The sequence below is a fragment of the Triturus cristatus genome, chromosome 11 (assembly GCF_964204655.1).
Source record: "Triturus cristatus chromosome 11, aTriCri1.1, whole genome shotgun sequence".
Classification (NCBI taxonomy): domain Eukaryota; kingdom Metazoa; phylum Chordata; class Amphibia; order Caudata; family Salamandridae; genus Triturus; species Triturus cristatus.
In genome coordinates this window covers 1,031,230,452-1,031,248,534 of record NC_140594.1, presented here as the reverse complement: position 1 = coordinate 1,031,248,534, position 18,083 = coordinate 1,031,230,452, and the positions used below count along the sequence as shown (strand labels likewise).

General features: G+C 42.2%; 1 protein-coding gene across 1 annotated transcript in view; it reads left to right on the top strand.

The window, feature by feature from the left end:
- Positions 1-18,083, top strand: part of NMD3 (NMD3 ribosome export adaptor) — a 101,351-nt gene that overhangs the window by 29,594 nt on the left and 53,674 nt on the right. The window contains exons 4-8 of the mRNA XM_085635227.1: positions 3,605-3,701; positions 11,837-11,917; positions 12,409-12,537; positions 13,833-13,923; positions 15,106-15,184. Of these exons, the coding sequence (XP_085491353.1) occupies positions 3,605-3,701; positions 11,837-11,917; positions 12,409-12,537; positions 13,833-13,923; positions 15,106-15,184 (477 nt within the window). The remainder of the gene's footprint in view (positions 1-3,604; positions 3,702-11,836; positions 11,918-12,408; positions 12,538-13,832; positions 13,924-15,105; positions 15,185-18,083) is intronic.

Here is an 18,083-nt window from a genome sequence, read left to right as displayed (position 1 = left end):
GATATAAGGGGCCCAAACCTCACTCTAGAGGTCGGTGTAGAGTAAATTAGTTTTGTGTAGGCAAGGAGGAGAAGGGTGGTGATTTGGGGGGGTGGGTGGGGGGGTTGTGTGGTGGTTGAGTGGGGGGGGTTGTGTGGTAGTAGTCAGCCGGTAGGAGGGTGATGGGCCGATAGGAGCCCATTTGTTGCAGGTCTCTCTCCGGCTTGAGGAGGGAGACTATAACCGATTCACACATGGATTGTGGCATCTGGCCTACATCTACCACCGCCTGAAACTGTGCTACCAATTGTGGGACTAGCTGTGTTGCAAATGTCCGGTAAAATTCCAACGGGAGACTGTCTAGCCCCGGAGCCTTACAGGTAGCTAACACTTGGAGCGCCTGTTAAATCTCAGCTGCTGCTATGGGCTCGTCTAGATCTGCTCTGTCACTGCGCGCAATGCGGGACAAAGGGGATTTGGTCAGGAAGTGAGCGAGGCGCTCCTCGTCCACTGGGGGTGGGGCTGCATATAAATGTGTGTAATGCCACCGTAATGCATTTAGGATAGAAGCATGCGCATGTATTAGGGTATCCCCCTAAGTGCGGATCATTGTGATCGGTTGGAGTGTCGTGTCCGGCTTCACTAACCACGCCAGCAAAGCGCCCGCTCGATCACCTGCTCTGTGTACCCGTGCTGCATAATGCCCTAAAATTATAGCGGCGGAGATCAGCTAATGCTTCAGCATATGCGGTTTTAGCTTTCGCCACTTGGACATTGGTGTCAGCTGCGCGTGTTAGTGTGGCCAACGCAAGCTCTGTTTCGTGTATGTGGCGCTCCAGGACATGGCACGCCCCGTGATGTGTTAAATGCAGGTGCCCCTAATGACCACTTTAAATGAGTTCCATTCCATGGCTCAGGTGGTGGCTGTGCGCGTGTTCTTTTCGGAAATAGTGCTGTATGTGCTCTGCCTGTGCCTGACGGAAGATCGGGTCCTATAGGCAGTCCCTGGGTAATCGCCAAGTAGGCACTGGTGGTCAGGGAGGGCACCATGCAAGATTAATAGCATGGGCGTCCTGATCGGTCAAGACCCTTCCCAGATAATCAGCCTCTTAAGATGGTGGGGAGGATGGGGGGGGGTCACAGGAAGCTGTCAAGCCAGACTTTGAGATCGTGTGGTATGGAATGAAATGAGTAGAGCCGTTCGGTTGGATATTTTGAGCGCCGGGCATCCGTCAATGACAAGTGGAGTGGCCACGCTGCAAAGCTTTCGGCTTCCACTACTACCGGGGATGCGGCGGGTAAGACCTGTCCAGTGACGTGTTTTGCACACAATTCTAATACCCTCCCAAGATCCAAGACGCTTGAGTATAAGAGCTAAGTGGTAAGGAAAGCGCGTCCCAAAATTTACTCTGGTCTACATTAGGCGCATATATGCTGCCCAAGACCACCGGCTGGCCATCTAGAAGCACCTGCAAAAGGGCGTAACGCCCATCTGGGTCAATCGTTCTAGACTGCTCCTGGAATGGAATCCCTGGGCGGATCCAAATAAGAGTCCCCCGCGCGTAGACTGAGTATGTGGTAGCACACAGGACACCACGCCAGCGCTTTTGCAGCTTCGCCACTTCCCCCGCGGTTAGGTGAGTCTCCTGTAATAACGCGATCTGCGCCTTCTGGCGCTTTATGTAAGCATAAACTGAGTATCGCTTGCCTTCAGTGTGCATACCGCGCACGACTGCCTGTCTAAGACAAAGACCAAGATCTCACGTGAACCGTGGACCTGTCCAGTAGAAACCAACTTTAAAGAACAAAGACCTCTTCCCTGAAGAACTGCAAAATCACCGCTGGACCCACCTCTGCACCCAACGACCCGAGTTCATGCGTCCCACCAGTCCTGTGAAGGTTTCCCAGTGCTTCTGAGCAAGAGTCTACCCTGGGCTGACCCATGCCGGACTCCACCTTGATGTCTGCAGCCTCAGCTCGAAGACTCCCGATGACCGCGACCTGCCTGGTAAGACTTCTCAGACGCTTAAGGACACTCCTGCACCTTAAGCCCCTTGGCCCTGGGGAGCATGACCAACGTTGTCCCTATATCCCCTAGTATCTCTATTTACCTCGACAGCTGTGGGTTTTCTTCATCTAGCCTCCTCACCTGAGCCTGCAGCCTTTCTTCAAAACCGATGTCCCCTATTGGTTTGCATTGGGGTGCCTGACACTGTGTTGGCATTCTGCACCTGGCCAATCCTGTACAGCTGAGGGTGTAAGTTTGGTTCTGCTTTATGGCCCCTCCTGTGCTTGCCATAATCCCCCAGAGACTGGGTTACCAAACCATGTTACTCACCTGTGTGCAGCATCTCTTCGATTACACCCCTTTCTCCATTGGATAACATTGGCGGCAGATTCTGAAATTGAACCCTGCACCCAACTGCCCCTGTGCCGCTGGAGGTGCAGATTTGCTACGTACCTGAACCTTGCCTGGTGTAGATTTTTCATCCTGAAAACCAAGGCTGTAAGTTGGATACTTTACTGCAAAACCACTTTCCTCCCATAGGTAAACATTGCTGAACTGAAAACTGCACTAAATTTCCTCTTTTTAAAAGTGAAAAGTATTTCCTATGAAAAACATACTTGCCTTTTTACGTAAATTAATCTTGAAAGAAGCTTATTTTTCTAAAATTGGTGTGGATCTCCTGTTTGATTCATGTGTCATTTATGAGTCCATGTATGCATAACAAATGTCTTGCACTCCTCTGTGTTAGGCCTAAGGCTGCTCGACCACACTACCACAAATAGAGAATAGATTTACATTGAGCCCTGTACACTGCTGGGGGAATCTCTGGACTCTTTGCACAATATAACCATTTAGTGGTATATCATATAGAGAGGCAGCTTCCTTCATCTCGCCTTATCCATAGATATTCTTTTAAACGTGACTGTTGAATGAAGTAGCTCTCTGATCACCTTAATGTCTGCATCAATGTAAATGCTATCAGCATTAGCCTTCAGTCCACCTACCAATTTGCAGCAGGTTACCAGATTCGTTGAAGAAAGGGTATCTCTTGCATTATTGCATTTTCAACATTAATAATCCAGTCATACCTGGTAAGCTCATAGTATCAGTAAGATGATACTAAAACTGATGTTTTGTTTAATTTTTAATGTGTACATCAATTTAATCTTTTTTTTTTTTTTCTTCTTTTTTTGTCCCTCTGTGCTCAAAATGTTTTCATGGTGGTATATTCTCTTGAATTACCTCCACTCATTTACTGTTACTTTTAATATGCATGCAATTTTGGACCATACAACTGTTCCTTTTGTTGTAATATTGAACAGTCTTTGTTACGATTTCTTGAATGGTGTTAAAGCACTGAAGCTCAAATTGCATATTTGGTTTGTGGAGGTGTAGATGCCAGCAACTGGTATGCTGACGTCTGATATTCCTTTGTTATGTTAAGGTGGTCTTTTATAGTGTGCAGATGCCACTAGTGTGCAGGCGTGTCAGCTATGTAAGAGTGTGTTTGCTATACAGGTTTATTTTTGGAGCGCCGGGGCATATATGAATGTCCTTTTGTAGAGATTGTTCTGTGTTGGTGTAAGTACACTTAGTCTTTGCTCTTCTTTCTCACAGATATTTGCAGCCACCAGGAACGTGGGTACAGTGTGCCTTAGAATCCAGGGAACTTCTGACATTATGTCTGAAAAAATTGAAAGCATCATTGTCAAAGGTTTGTATTTGTTTCAGAGGATGTTTTAATCTCTTTGGATCATTTGCCATACAACACAAGAGCAGCAGCTTTGTTGGATTAATAGAAATATGCCAACAAAGAAAGGTTATTAATGTTCCAAATTGACACACACCTGACCTTTGGATGCGTCAGTCACAACTGTTTTTCAGCATAATTCTATTGTAGAATCACAGCTTGTGCATCATCTGCCATTGAGTGGGAGGGGCCAGAGTTCCTAGTTTTGTTTTCTCTCTCTAAAGGTAAACATTTACGTACCAGCCGTGGGTGTGTGTGCCTGAAAGCAGGCTCCTTTATGATGCTCACTTCCCAATGAACCGCCGGGACAGTTTTTATTTTTTTTCTATGCTAAACAGAACGGTAGCACATTTCACCAAAAAATCAAAAGAAACTAGAGGAACCCTCCAGGTTTTCAGTTATTTAGTCACGTAATTGGGTTGTATGCAGATATAATTGGTAAGGATAAAGTCTGGTATTGGAGCTGGAGTTCTAATCTATATTTTGCATGGGGCGAAATGTCACGGGTAAATATTGGCAGGTAAAAAGATGAGTGGGGTAAGATGAGAAAATATATAAAAAGATATAGATGTACAGAGATATATATCGCCTTAAAAGGAATACTTTCTACAGGCCCTTGCACAAGACTTGCCATTTGTATCTTATTGTACTTATTCGATGATTTCGCCAAAGAGGAAACTGTTAGCCCAGTAGTCAGCGTTATCTATTGCCTTGATTGTTTGGTCACAAGTCCAGGTAAGTGCTAATGGAATAACTGACAGATGATGATGCTAATCAGAAGTAAGTTGTCTAATGTCCTTGTTTGTGCAAAGAGGGCGAGACTTGAAAACCTGTCTTTTCAAATTTGTAATGAGCAGAGAACCAGGTATTGACTAAAGGTGATCCTCCTGTGCTTCCTTGTTCAACTGTCCCTGATGTAGGAAAGAGCACAAGAGACCCTCTTTCTGTGTTCTCCAATCTGTACTCTGTATATTAATATCCATCAGTTTTTGCACTGTGGCAGGTCATGCTACCTTGACCAGTTTCTCCTTGAATTTGTCACACAGATCTAAATGAAAAGAGCAAACTGGGTCCTTTCGGGCAAGTTTGCTTCCTGTGTCTTCCGTCTAAAACATATGACATAAATTAACCTATAGATTGTTCTTTGCTGACCGAGGATATCTTATTTGGTATAGTATAGTAGGACTAGTCTGTCAAACATAACCTTTAACCTTACTGTAAGCATAGGGCCATTAACCAGCAAGGCATTGCAATTTACCTGAAAAGGAATAAACTGGTGTCAGTAGGTTTCCTGCGACTTTACTAACTATGTACCAGACCATAGTCCTGTAAGTGTTAAATTGATGCAATCAAAATGTGTACTGGACATTGCATGAACATAAATTATTTTAACCATTGCTGCCACCATCTTCTTCGGACCTCAAAAGCCCAACTGTTTTCTTCCAGTGCAAGTTTCTTCTCCTCCAGCGCTATAGCTGCTAGTTTGGCCTACAGCTCCCTTGCTGATTGCCAGGTCCAACTGGCAGATGGCCCGTTCAGAAGGGCTTGTGCTGTCAAAACCCACTTCACTTCCAGCCCTAGATGGTGCACCAAAGAATCCATGTTGGAACACGTTAAACGGACATTTCCCAGATCATGCTTCCAGTGCAGAACTCCACTGAGTTTCTTAGTTTTTTTGTACCTTCATCTTCCTCATCCTGAAGCGTGAGAGAAGTTTATAGACCATCTTTTGTTGGACTGTAACCTTTTTGGAGCTCAAGCACTTGAAGGCATACTTATGAAGATTGAATTGAAATCTCTGGGTTCAGAAAGGGATAGTCCTCTATCCAGTTTCTATCCTTGATGAGCTCATATAAACAGTATTTTCCCAAAACAGTTGTTTGCCCTTTTCAATAGTAGGAAATATGTCTAAACGCACAATATATTTATGGGGAGGCAGCATTCCCAAGCATATATTTAGTGTCTTTGAAGAGACCCTCCCACCTTCCAAACACCTCTGTTCAGAGCATTGCCTCAATTCCTGCAGCTTTCGAAGAAGTACAGCTCAGATACTTGAGTGCTTGATATTCTCCAGAATGGAAACACGGCTCAGTTTGATGACCTGGCACGCCACCACAAGTGCCTCCAGTGCTAAAAAATCATCATTCACATTCTCCAAATATCTGACAAGTTCTCTTCTTCGGATTCAGGGATTATCTCTCCAAACCTGGCTAACTGGCTGATCAGGTCAAGGCACTTACAAAAACAAATCCATTGATCATGTTCATTTTTCTGTAGTGTTTAGGGTGGCCCATAAATAGGAGGAAACCTTTCCTGATTCCCCTCAAATAGAGCAGTATTCCAGATACATGGGAAAGCATTTCTTTCAGGGAAAATATGGTAATATTTAATTCTCAAGAAGTTTGTGTTTGTATGTACAGAAGAGTGCCATTGATGTTCTGTGTTGTGGTCTCATGCATTTTTCTAATTTTGAATGCCAGGCTCCACAGAAGAATCCTGGCATTCACATCTTTGTGATTGCTCCAGGACATGTGGCATATGACTTGATAAGGTGTAGACTTTCTAGGCTGGCAGTGTGTCGGGAAAAAGTTTGTGAAAGGTGTGCTCTTCCAGGAAGAGGATACAATGGCAACCATCATATCTGATGCATACTTCAGGGCAGTGGATGCCATCAAGGGTTTTGCTTTCCAGTAGGCCATACTGTGTAGTTCATTTGCTGGTATTGCAGCTGAGGATACAAAACAAGTCGGTTTGGATGCTGTGGAAAGAAAAAACCAACCATAACGAATTGTGTCAAGAAACAAAATTCCACCCTCTTTCCAGAAACTGACACTGTCCTGTTGATCTGAGAATAAAGGATTATCCCGGGGGACGATGCATCCAACAGGTGGAACTGAATATTGCATTGAACACACAGACCAGCTTTGGGAAGAACACAATTCTGGTTCTAAATGGAGATGTTGCCATTGCTATACTCCAAGGTTGGCGCTTTAACAAAAAAAAATATATATATTCTCTTAAGCAAAAAAATGCCAAATGAGCAGATCCCAGAATTGGCATTCAGATTTCCAAGGCTGTTTGTTTTTTCTGGAGCAATCCATTTAGATTTTCTGGTCCTGATCGAGTCAGAAGATTAATCAACAAAATTTAAGACTCTGAGCTCCATCTGCTGAGACACAGATGAAGTAACCCACAAAAAAGCAACTATGTTGGGAGCATCCAGTAAAATCACAATGACGTTTGATGTAGAACACTATATCAAACCTCTTCCTGTTACGCTAGTACAACATTTGTAGGATAAATAGGTGAACTGCTTCTTGACAGAGTAGATCAATAGTATCAGGCTTCATATTCGCACCAATAAAAAAACCTTCATCATGCTTCCATCCCACCATGCACATTTCACAAGTGAATAACCTTCAAGTCCTGTTCAATCACAGACCAGTTACTTTTAGGAGAAGCATCTGAACTCCTCCTCAGGATAGTAAGTGTCATTTCAAGTATCTTTCTGATTCAAGTAACAAGCATTTGCAATGCAATAGGTCTCGCATTACTGAAAGTTTGAGCTATTCGTTTTGCAAGTAATAAAGCAACGTCAATAGCTCAAACTTTCAGTAATGCGAGACCTATTGCATTGCAAATGCTTGTAATATGCCGGCATGAATGGATAATATAACTCTGTAATGTTGATCTTTTTGAAACTAAAAGTATTTCAAGGGATGATGAAAACAAATAATGCGCCTCCTGGTATGGTTTTTCGACAGAAAATTATAACGAACTTTATTTTGAGCTCCAAGAGTGTTGTAAAGTACTGAATCAAACAGGAAGTTAGTCAGTAGTAAAAGTGTAACGGAAGTAGGACTAAAACTGCGCGAATCCATAGCATCGTTTTAAACGTAGCAGGCATTTAATATTTAATTGCCTATAATCTGAAATAACTATAAATAATGTTTTTTTCTAACACAAGTGAAAGGGTAGGTTAATTATCAAATAGGTCGTGCAATGTAGGCTCGCAGAATAAGGCATAGAAACATGCATCATGCCCACGCTATCTTCTTTGCATTAGCCTTCTTGTCCCCAGTAATAGTCCTTCACTGCAAAACATTTTTAACTGCCCCCCCGCCTTTTCGCAGCGTGTTTTAAGTGCAGTAACATGAGTGATTGGCGTTGCGCAATTTTTTTCAGACCACCCAGAAGAGGCGACGCTGTAGAAGTGCATTTAAATACTAGTACACATGTGTATCCACTCTAATGAAGATATGTTTGTAGGTGTGCTGTTAAACACCTGGTGTTTGTTTAAAAATCGATTTATCTTTTTTTTTTTTATAAAACAATAGTTTGAAACTGAACAGTACTCGTACCAGAAACGACGCCTGTAATGACTTGGAGCCCGACCGTAAATGTCCCTTCAGCCCCAGAGTAAGAGCTCCTTCGGTAACTTCAGGTACTGCTACTGCCTTTACAAGTGCATCGGACCGTCTCAATAGCGTTAGCGTTGTTAATTACATTTGAAGCAGGGCTGCTGCACTGAGGTGTGCTTGGATCTGGCGGCAAAGGGCCTTTTTAAAGTGTGTTTTCGGTTGGGTATTACATACCTGGCATGGTGACATACGACCTACTCCTGCACCTCTTGCCACACGCCACAGTGGGTTCCTAAACTAAATATTTCCGTTTCCAGGACTGCTGGGCAAGAAGTTAGCTGCCCGGAGAGAACTGTACGCCACACATAGGGGACCAGGCCAGTAGTGACTTTCGGCAGAACACTTGGGTGTGACTGCCCACTGGCACCAGCAGCAGTATAGACACAATGTCATCTCCTGGCGACACCGTGAAAGTCTGCTACTGACAGCGCAATGTGACAGCCGAGTACCTGGGCAGCTGCCACCACGCCCCAACCTGTGTACGGGGGCCAAGACCCAAAGCGGACATTGGACTCCGCAGCTTTATGGCACCTACTGTCAAACTGAACTTGGTGTTTGTTAAAGTTAACATCAGATACGGCGTTAAAAAATCAGACAATCAAAACCCTTTTTTATTTATGATTCATATATTTGTTAGATAAATAAAAGTGGTGAAAAGAAATGTGAAAATATGCAGACTAAAGATGGTGCTAAAGGGAGATCCGTTGTAAGCGGTACTACACCCACCGCCTGCACCATACAGGAAAAAAGGGAAGGAGATGCCATTTCGCAGCATGCTGTATGTGCAGGAGGTGCAGTAACATGAGTGATCGGCATCGGGCAGTTTTTCCATCCGCCACCCCTGATGAAGCCACACCATACAATTGTACATCAGACAAAAACATCCTGCACTTTATATATGTAAGGAGGTAGCGGAAACATGTAAATGCACGAAACAAAGGTGATATTGACACAGAAGAGGGAAGACCAACGTAACAAGCCCGCGAATGGTGCGCGCGCCACAGCGAGACATGTGGTTTCACTTCTCGTGCCCGTGTTTGGGCGCGATAATTGAAACCACATGGCAGCGGTGCGCGTAACAGACACCAATAGGCCATGGGCGGAGCAATGCGCCCGCCTTTGGCCAATTGCATGTTGTCTTTTATAAAAAGATGCACGCAAAGGCCAATAGCGTGGCCCAAACGGAAAAGCACACGCACGAGGATGTGCGATTCCAAGGTCTGTTTTCAACCCCCTACAAGAGGTCTCTCGCTGCGCGAGCAGTGCTGCGCAATGCAACGCTAGGCGCGAGACCTAAAAACTGGACAGATCCCCCTACTTCTGATGAAAGCAACCCTAGATTCCACCAACCTGACCAGTTACTCATCCTTAACACTTTGCCGTTTCAGTGAAAGATACATGGAAAGGCTGTTTCCGTTCAGCTGGTTGATCACCTCTGCAAGAATCATGCCCTGTCTAACTACTAGTCCAACTTTGGGTCATGACGTAGCACTGAAACAACACCCACTCCTATTTTGAATAAAAGTCATCTGTCTCAACAAAAGAACATTTGAAGGGAACTCTCCACACTTCCACAGATTTAGCAGAGGACTGAAAAACCAGATCATACCAATCATTGGTGACTTGCTCTAGTTCCTCTTTAAGCCTGCTTTATGTTTAAGGCTCCCGGTTTTATGGTGTGTTTTTTTTTGTTATTTCCATCTGTATTTATCCATATTTATTATGGGTTTGGGGAAAAAAGTAAAGCTGTAACTGGTATATTTCCACATCTATTTAACCAATAAATTTGCAGTCGTGCTTAAATGCCTGCCTGGTTTCAGTGATATGAACACCTGCAGAAGATAAATCAGTGCATTGATATGAAAATATGCACAGTTCAGTATCAGCCTTGTGCATAGCTACTGCTTTTTAAGCCTCTTTACTAAAATTCCTTTCTTTTTTTAACCCCCCCCTTACCTATCAATCCACACAGGTATTGGCCTGGCAGTCATGGCACATTGTATTTAGAATTCTTCAAAAAGCATCGCAATTCCATTTTTACCCACATTTAAAAATAAATACAGACAAGAAAATGAATGGTTTTCTGTCTGTATTTATCTGTAAAAAACTGAACACAAGGAGCCTTATTTATGTTCAAAAGCTTCTATTTCTTGCATTGACTTGACTTCCTCTTCGTTTGTCTCTCTCCTGGAGCATGGCATCTTTACTATCATTTTTGTTGGCTGTCTCTCTCTCTCGTGTGCTACTCGCTCTTTTTCTTGTGTGCTTATCTTACTCTCACTCCCGTTTACTTTTCAAATCGACCTCTGTGTTACTGTATTTGTGTGCTTCACCCCCACCCTCCAAGTTGCTGTTCCTCATGTGCTGATGCTTCCCCTGCTCTCATACAGCTTAATTTTTATGTTGTTGCTCCCTCTATCCTCCACTCCATTGCGCCCCCACCTAGTCTGTGTCCGTCTCTGTGTCTGTCCACAATCCCTGCATCCCATGAGGAGTAGCTGCCAGATATTTGGGGAAGACTCTGGCAGAATTGGATCTGGAATGCAGAGGCAAATTTCTTTCTGTATGAAAGAGCTAGAGGTGGGATTATCTTCTTTTTGGCGAAATGTTTGATGAACCACAGTTACAAATTAGGCATTAATTCTACCTCTCCACCCCTAACAGTTTTTCTGTTCAATTATGTACCTCTGATTACTTCATTTGCTGGTGACTTACAATTTTCTCCATCATCTCCTTATCAATGTGATGCTCTTGCTGTAGTTTACACAAGTGTGGTGGCATGGCTTGAAACTGCACAGTGTTTCCATTCTGGGAAATATTAAGTACTTGAGTATCTTAGTTGTACTTCTTTGAAGGCTGCAGGAATTGAGGCATTGCTCAGAACTGAGGTGTTGAGCGGTGGTAGGGTCTATTTGATGACACTGAATATATGTTCACGAATGCTGCCCCTCCATAAATATATTGTGTTGTTAGACACATTTCCTTTATTCAACTGCTTATGTTTGAAATAATTCCATGTGAAAACCTCAGCATCCCGAGACGTGGTGTTTAAAATTCAAAAGTAAAACCTGTGTCCCCCCCCCCCCCGCCCCCCCCCCATAAAACACTCGAAACAAGAGAATTCTCTTAAACATTTGGAAGGAAAACCGACTTGCAAATATTATTTTACGGCATGTCTCAAGCTAAGTTTTTGACCAATTGCAAAACTTCACAAAGTGCAAGCCTTGTCAAGTTTGCGTACACAAATTTTATATGGCCCACACCTTTTTATTTATTTGTAAACCATTATAAATCCCCTTAGGTGGAATATCACCACTTAGTTGATATTTTTGTGGTTACAAACGTCTGCGTCTGTGTATGGATTTTGTCATAATTTGTTTTAAGAAAGACAGTGAGTGAGAGGGCAGGTACCTGTCTTGACTGTAAATGCCTGGATAAGACTGTTTGCAGAAAGGGTATGTTTCACTTTTTGTCTTATATTTAAATTTGTTATGGAGTCAAACCCGCCACATTCGTCAAGACAGTGCTACAGTCTGTATTCCTGGACTCTTACCACTAGCTTTCATGCGCGTATTTATTGTTCACTTTTTGTTTGTAATGATAAATAATGCATTTTACTATCCAGAACTAGGCATGGTCCTTTACCTTATTTTCCATTTCTATTTATTCCGCTTGAAGGTGCGGCTCATAGATGCAGGCTTTGTTTGGACTGAACCTCACTCCAAGAGACTCAAAGTCAAATTAACTATTCAAAAAGAGGTAAGTAAAGTGACATGACTTAATCACTATAGCTTTTACGTATGTTTCCACTTGAGGCCCCTTCTTATGAATCATTATTTACAGTATACTTCAGAAGGGTCTTATTGGTCATATAGAGCAGGATTGTGGATGACTGAGACCGATTAACAGGAGTTTCTACAATACAGAAATTGGAGATGAGTGAAATATTTAAAGCCTTTGTGTAAGTTGTGGTAATATTAAGAGGTTTTCACTAAAGTTTTATAAATTGTTATGTACATTAGAGGTTGTCCTATTCTCCATTTGATGTCTTATTGTCGTAAAATTCACAGCAGTACTGCAAATGTTATTAGACTTGAGGCAGTCCCGTGTTAATGTTCTTTGAGATCCATGAATTTATTCATGCTCTTAACGTTGGCATGTATGCTATAATTAGAAAGTTTGTTTGTTTACAAAATAGTTAATTGCTAATGGAAGCAAATCCTGACCGGAAGCGAAATAATGTTTTTCAGGTCCTTAATGGAGCAATCCTGCAGCAAGTCTTCGTGGTGGAGTATGTGGTTCAGTCTCAGATGTGTGATGACTGCCACAGAGTGGAAGCAAAGGATTTCTGGAAAGCTGTTGTGCAAATCAGGCAGAAGGTAAGTTTTGTTAGAAAAAGGTTTTCTCTGGTTCAGTAATCTTAAGCACAGTATATCTCATCCATCTGTACACTTAGAGTTGGCCAACCGCCATTTTGCTCATTATTTGGTTGGTCACACAATTTGTTGTTTTGTAACTACCTTCAAGCCAGAAGAAACAACAAAGAGAGCCAATCAGTTTATTTGTGTATTGTAAATTGTATATATGTCGAATTATACTGCTTTGATTTGTGAGTTCAAACCTTACTCATAATTGATTTCAATTGAGAGGATCCCCAGCTCATTCAAATTTTAGACCTTCGGATAGCCAAGTCCAATCTTAATTTGTATACTTTAACTGTACTTTTTCTTGGAGTGAATGAACTATTCAACTGGTGTTCATTATTTATGATCGTATTTCTTAGTATGACGTGCATATTTTCTCACTATCTGTGCGAAATGGCAAAGGCTTTTCCTCTGCAACTTGGTAACCTTGTTTTTTGAAACTTTGAAGTTCCTGTGAGCATCAGAAAGGTTTGAAAAATAAATAAAAGCAGGTTTGAATTTATGCTAAAATTATTATTTTTTTTTTTTGCTGGGACAGTTCTTTCCCCATAAAACACTCGTAGTAGGAGACGTCTCATAAACCTTTGGAGGAAAAACTGTCTTGCAAAGATTCTTTTACAGGATCTCAAGCTACTTTTTTCACCAACCTGTGAATCTTGACAGAGAAGTCAGTCAGTTAAATTCAGCCTTGTTATACAAACAAAATAACGGCCTATGGTTTTTGTTTTCATTTAATCTTATTTTTTCTTTGCTCGTTATTACAGAAGGTTACATTTTGGTTAGAGTACTTTTGTGCCTTATAATTTTGTGCATGTATTTGCTTCTGACTAGAATTCCACATTCAATAATGTGCTTGTCTCTTTTCTCCGTTCCTTGCTGTGTCCAGATCTGCTATGGTGGAAGTCAGCAGATGTGAGGAGTTCTCTAAATCAATTAGATTTTATTCTCTTGTGGGATGAGACCAAATTTTTGGGGAAAGCAAGGTATATATATCAGTACTTGGAGCCATGCAGGACTGAGACTGTGTTTAGTAGTACTGCTTTAAAGGGGTGTTCATGTTCATTTTGAAAAGATACAACATTTCTCTGGTTTTGAGGCTATATGAATGTATTGCATGTCGCCCCAGAGAGCACTTTCGTTTAAACTCGTGTGAACATTTGAGATTGTTGTGGAGGTGAAAAGGGTGTTGCCATCATATTCCATTTTAGTTCATCTTGTAAAAAAAAAACCTGTTTTGATTTCTATTTTAGGTTCCACATAAGAAGACCTTCTATTACCTAGAGCAGATAATTTTGAAGCATAGACTTCATCAGAATACTCTGCGGATTAAAGAAATTCATGGTAAGGAGGGCACTGTTGTAAGCGTTAATGTCAAAGTGACTACGATGTTCTAACGTGTATCAGAAAGCTAAAGGTGTGCAAGGCTAGAAATACAACTCTCAAGCAGCCATTATAGTTTGGCAAGAGTTGAGGTAAGAAGTGCCCCAGTAAAAGTGCTCATCTTAGTGTACTAAAGAGATTGAGAATGAGAAGTGCTCCACTTCAAAAACTCATCAAACCCTGCCAAAGATTCAGGGTAGGAAATGCTCCGCTGAAAGTGCTCTTCCTAGTGTGCAAAACAGATTAAGATCTACACAAATAAATGGGATAATCATACTTTACATAGAATTTCAAGGTAAGATAGAAACTACAAAGAGCTCAATGTAGCATGCCAAAGAGATTCTGGGTTGTATGGGCACCACTAAAAAGTAACCATTGTAGTGTACCGCAGTGTCACAGCTAGACAGGCATCACAAACATTGCTCACCATTGTGAGTTAGAGATTCAAGCTAAGAAACGCAATACTAGAAGTCTGCAATATACGGTGACCAAGAAGTTCATAATTCTGTAAGTTGCATTCTTATGACTGAATACCTGCAATAAACCTGAGGTTTTAGCATTTATGACTCCTCTGCAAAGAATGTACTCTGCAGACTGTAGCCTAGAATGCCCCCATTATCATGGTTCCCCGCCCTAAACTTGTAGTTTATTAGACCGGTTATCATAATCTGCATATTTGACAGTAAAAAAATATGGCTCAATGCAACATGCTTTTCAGATCAGGAGTGTCATTAAACTGCAGTTCAAACCAGTATTTCCACAGTGCTTTGGACAGACATCATGTTTTCTGATACAGCCAATCTAATTGGAGCAATCGCCGCTTACTGCTTTGCATATTTCATTTTAATTCACTTTACAGAGGAAAACCACTGGGCCCTCGAATTTAAGTTCTGGTGCTTTGGTTTTGGCTGAAAGCCTTTGTTCATAGGGTCTACACATTTAAAAACTGCATGACGTACAACATATGCTTCATCCGAACAGTGTTGATATACTTATCTTGGTACATCTACATGTATATCCCAATTATTTTGCGAAAGGTTGATATCTTTATGATGAATGTGTTATCAAAATTAAAAAACACAATGTGCTTTTTTTTAAATGTAATATTATTTTTGTTTTAACAATGTTTTTGATTATTTTCAGAGGGCCTTGATTTTTACTATGCTTCAAAACAACATGCTCAGAAGATGGTGGAGTTTCTTCAATGCACAGTTCCTTGCAGGTTTGTGTTTGTACCATCTCTTTTGGATTGAATTTTTGGATTTTGTTAAGTATTTGTCATGGCAGCCATAAGTCTCTTTAATTTACTCCCGAAATGTTACAATGGCCTTCTTCCTACTATTCAGCTATAGCGCTTGGCACACCTAACCTTATTTTGATAGTGATCTGCTGTTTTATTTTTTGACACTTCAAATAGGATATAATCTCTAAATGTCATCACAACTGTAGGAAGCTGACTCTCTAGATAGTGTACCTAAACTAGGTACACTGTGCAGAGAGTCCAGGCAACCTATTTGTTTACAAAGGCACAAGTAGCAACCCCAAATTCTCTCATTTGTGATAGTGTGGGCGAGCAATTTAGGCTCATCAGAGGGTGTAGTACTAAGCATTTGTTGTACTCCAAGAGGCAATGAATAAGACACACACTCGAGAATAAATCCAAGACCAATGTAGAAAAAGAACACGCTTATCTACATACATTTTAACACCAAGAACTTTGGAATCAAGTAATTACTTATCAAGATTGATTTTTACTGGTAAGTAAAATGTTCACTTGAATGCGGCTTTACACTGCAATGCTCTCATAAGGTGGGGAAAGGGATATACTATATACAGTTAATTGCAATAGGTTTCCGGGGTTTCCTTCAGGATTTATGGTGGTAGGGGGGTCAAGGTTCAAAGAACCACCAGCAGTCTGTCTTTACCTGCCCTAGAGGGTCCTGGTTCAGAGCTGCTGGTCAAGTTGGTAACTTTGTATGCTACATGAAAGAGAGGTTGACACACCTAGAAACAGACTGCAGAGCGGGGACAAGTCCTGTAGCTCCAAACACTGGGCTCGGTTTGTGAGGGCCTTGGGGGCAGGGAAGCACAGTCATTTGTCGGGAACCCCGGCTAGGGTGCTCCGGTGCAGAGTGGTTTGGTCGGCTGGGATTGTGCATCACGGTCCTTTATGGTTGTCTGTCTCGCAGATCAGGAATTCTGGGAAGCTTGTTTCCTTCCCAGTATAAGAATTGGCTTGGTAGTTTGGTTTGCCCTGTTCCCATCATGCACTGGGACAGGTACAGACTAATTTGCATGTAGCCAGGTTCTGAGCTGGGATGGTGCAGTGAGCTAAAAAATGGTGATGGATTTAAACCATGATCTCTTGACTTGGTAAGAGTATTCTGCATCATTCAGAAACTCTGTCCATCACCACCCCCTTTTTCCCAAATCAACAACTCTGGCCGGATCAGTTATAGTTTCCAAATGTGCTTTTCAGTGTCCTTGTCTGAGCCGCAGTAATATGTGCAAGGTATGAGAGATATGTGTCCATGTGCCATGTCACGATCTCTTCCGTGCATCACAGATGTATATGACTCGAGGTCCCTCCCTGAGGTAATAAGAGATTAAAATGTAACATAACTGTCCAGTTGTCATTTGTGTTTCATCCCGGGGGGTTTATTTTGTATTAATTGCGCGGGGAGTGTATTGTCCTCGGGCAGTTTCACTGTTTTTTTCAAGTGCCTCCTGTAAGTGTGGGGGCTTCTCAGTGCTGGAGGATGAGTACTGCAGGCAGCCATGTAGCAAATATTGCATTTTTGCTGATGTAGAGGGTTTATGTCCCCAGGTCATGCTGCTCTTACATGATGTAATTGCCTCCAGTTTTAGCCCAAAGTAAGAAGGGTAGTTGGTTGTGCCCCTGCTTATATAAACTCACACTTTATATACATACATTTAAATCCATACTAACATAGATCTATAGTTAAGCATATTTGCAAGTGCACTTCGGTCCTAATACAACCTGAGTATGAGGCTAGCCTTGCAATGCACAGAGATTCAGACACATATTACTACAGTGCAAAGCACAAATTATTAGCACAGTATTATCAAATAAACTCCTCCGTGACCTGCGCAGCTTACCACCAGACCTGAAATAGCAAGTTGCCTCTGCCTCTAGGCGCATGTTTATAACTACTGCGAGTGAAAGAACTGTGCGTCATACATGCAGATGTGCAGAGTTTAATAAACTGTTTATTACTATCGTTGGGGGGGTGGGGGGTGGTGAGTGGATCCCCAGTCAAGACTTTGCTTCTGGTGAGTCGTGGCTCCGCCCTACACTCAATGATAAGTTGTAGATTACACGTCGCAGCCCATATATACTTCATAAAAACACACTTCTATTCAAGACCGGGATACTTTTTTCAGTGTCGGGTATGGTTAATTTACAATCGTAACTCTGCCTCAGTGCACATCTCACACTCCCCAGATTACATTGACATAACCGCTGAGATCACATATGACCTCACCATTGACGACACACATCAGGTACATCATGACATGGAGACTACAAACCACAGTATGGGTGGGCGCAGTCATTAAATCTCCCGAGCTCTGCCGTAACGAGATGCCATGAGCCTAGAAGCTGTCATCGCTGTATGGAATGGAGTTAAAATGCCAACTCTGCCTTTCAGCCTGAATTGAAGGAAGTGATGCAGGTTTGAGATCCTGTTCCGGTCCTTGGGCCCTCCTGGGGTACTCGCTGAGGGTGAAGTGATCCGTGACCGCAATGGATAAATGCTAACACAACTTCTGTACGTCCTATCACACGAGCAGATAAAGACTTATGAATTCATAGTGAGGTCGTCAATAATGCGATTTGGGATGTCACCAGTGATCTGTGACATTACTGCACTGCAGAGCGTTATGGATAAAGATCTTAACCACATGCAGTGAATCCTAGCATTTTTTCCCCCTGAAAATTGTCTCCATCACTTCCCTCTACCAGTGATTTCTTTCAGGGAGTTTGGGTGTTTTTTATGAACACATGTTTAAGTCTTATGAGCGAAATAATGAAAATGTGTTCAATGCGGATACAGAGCATCACCTGGCGCCTTAATGACTCCTGTACTTCTCGTGTCCGC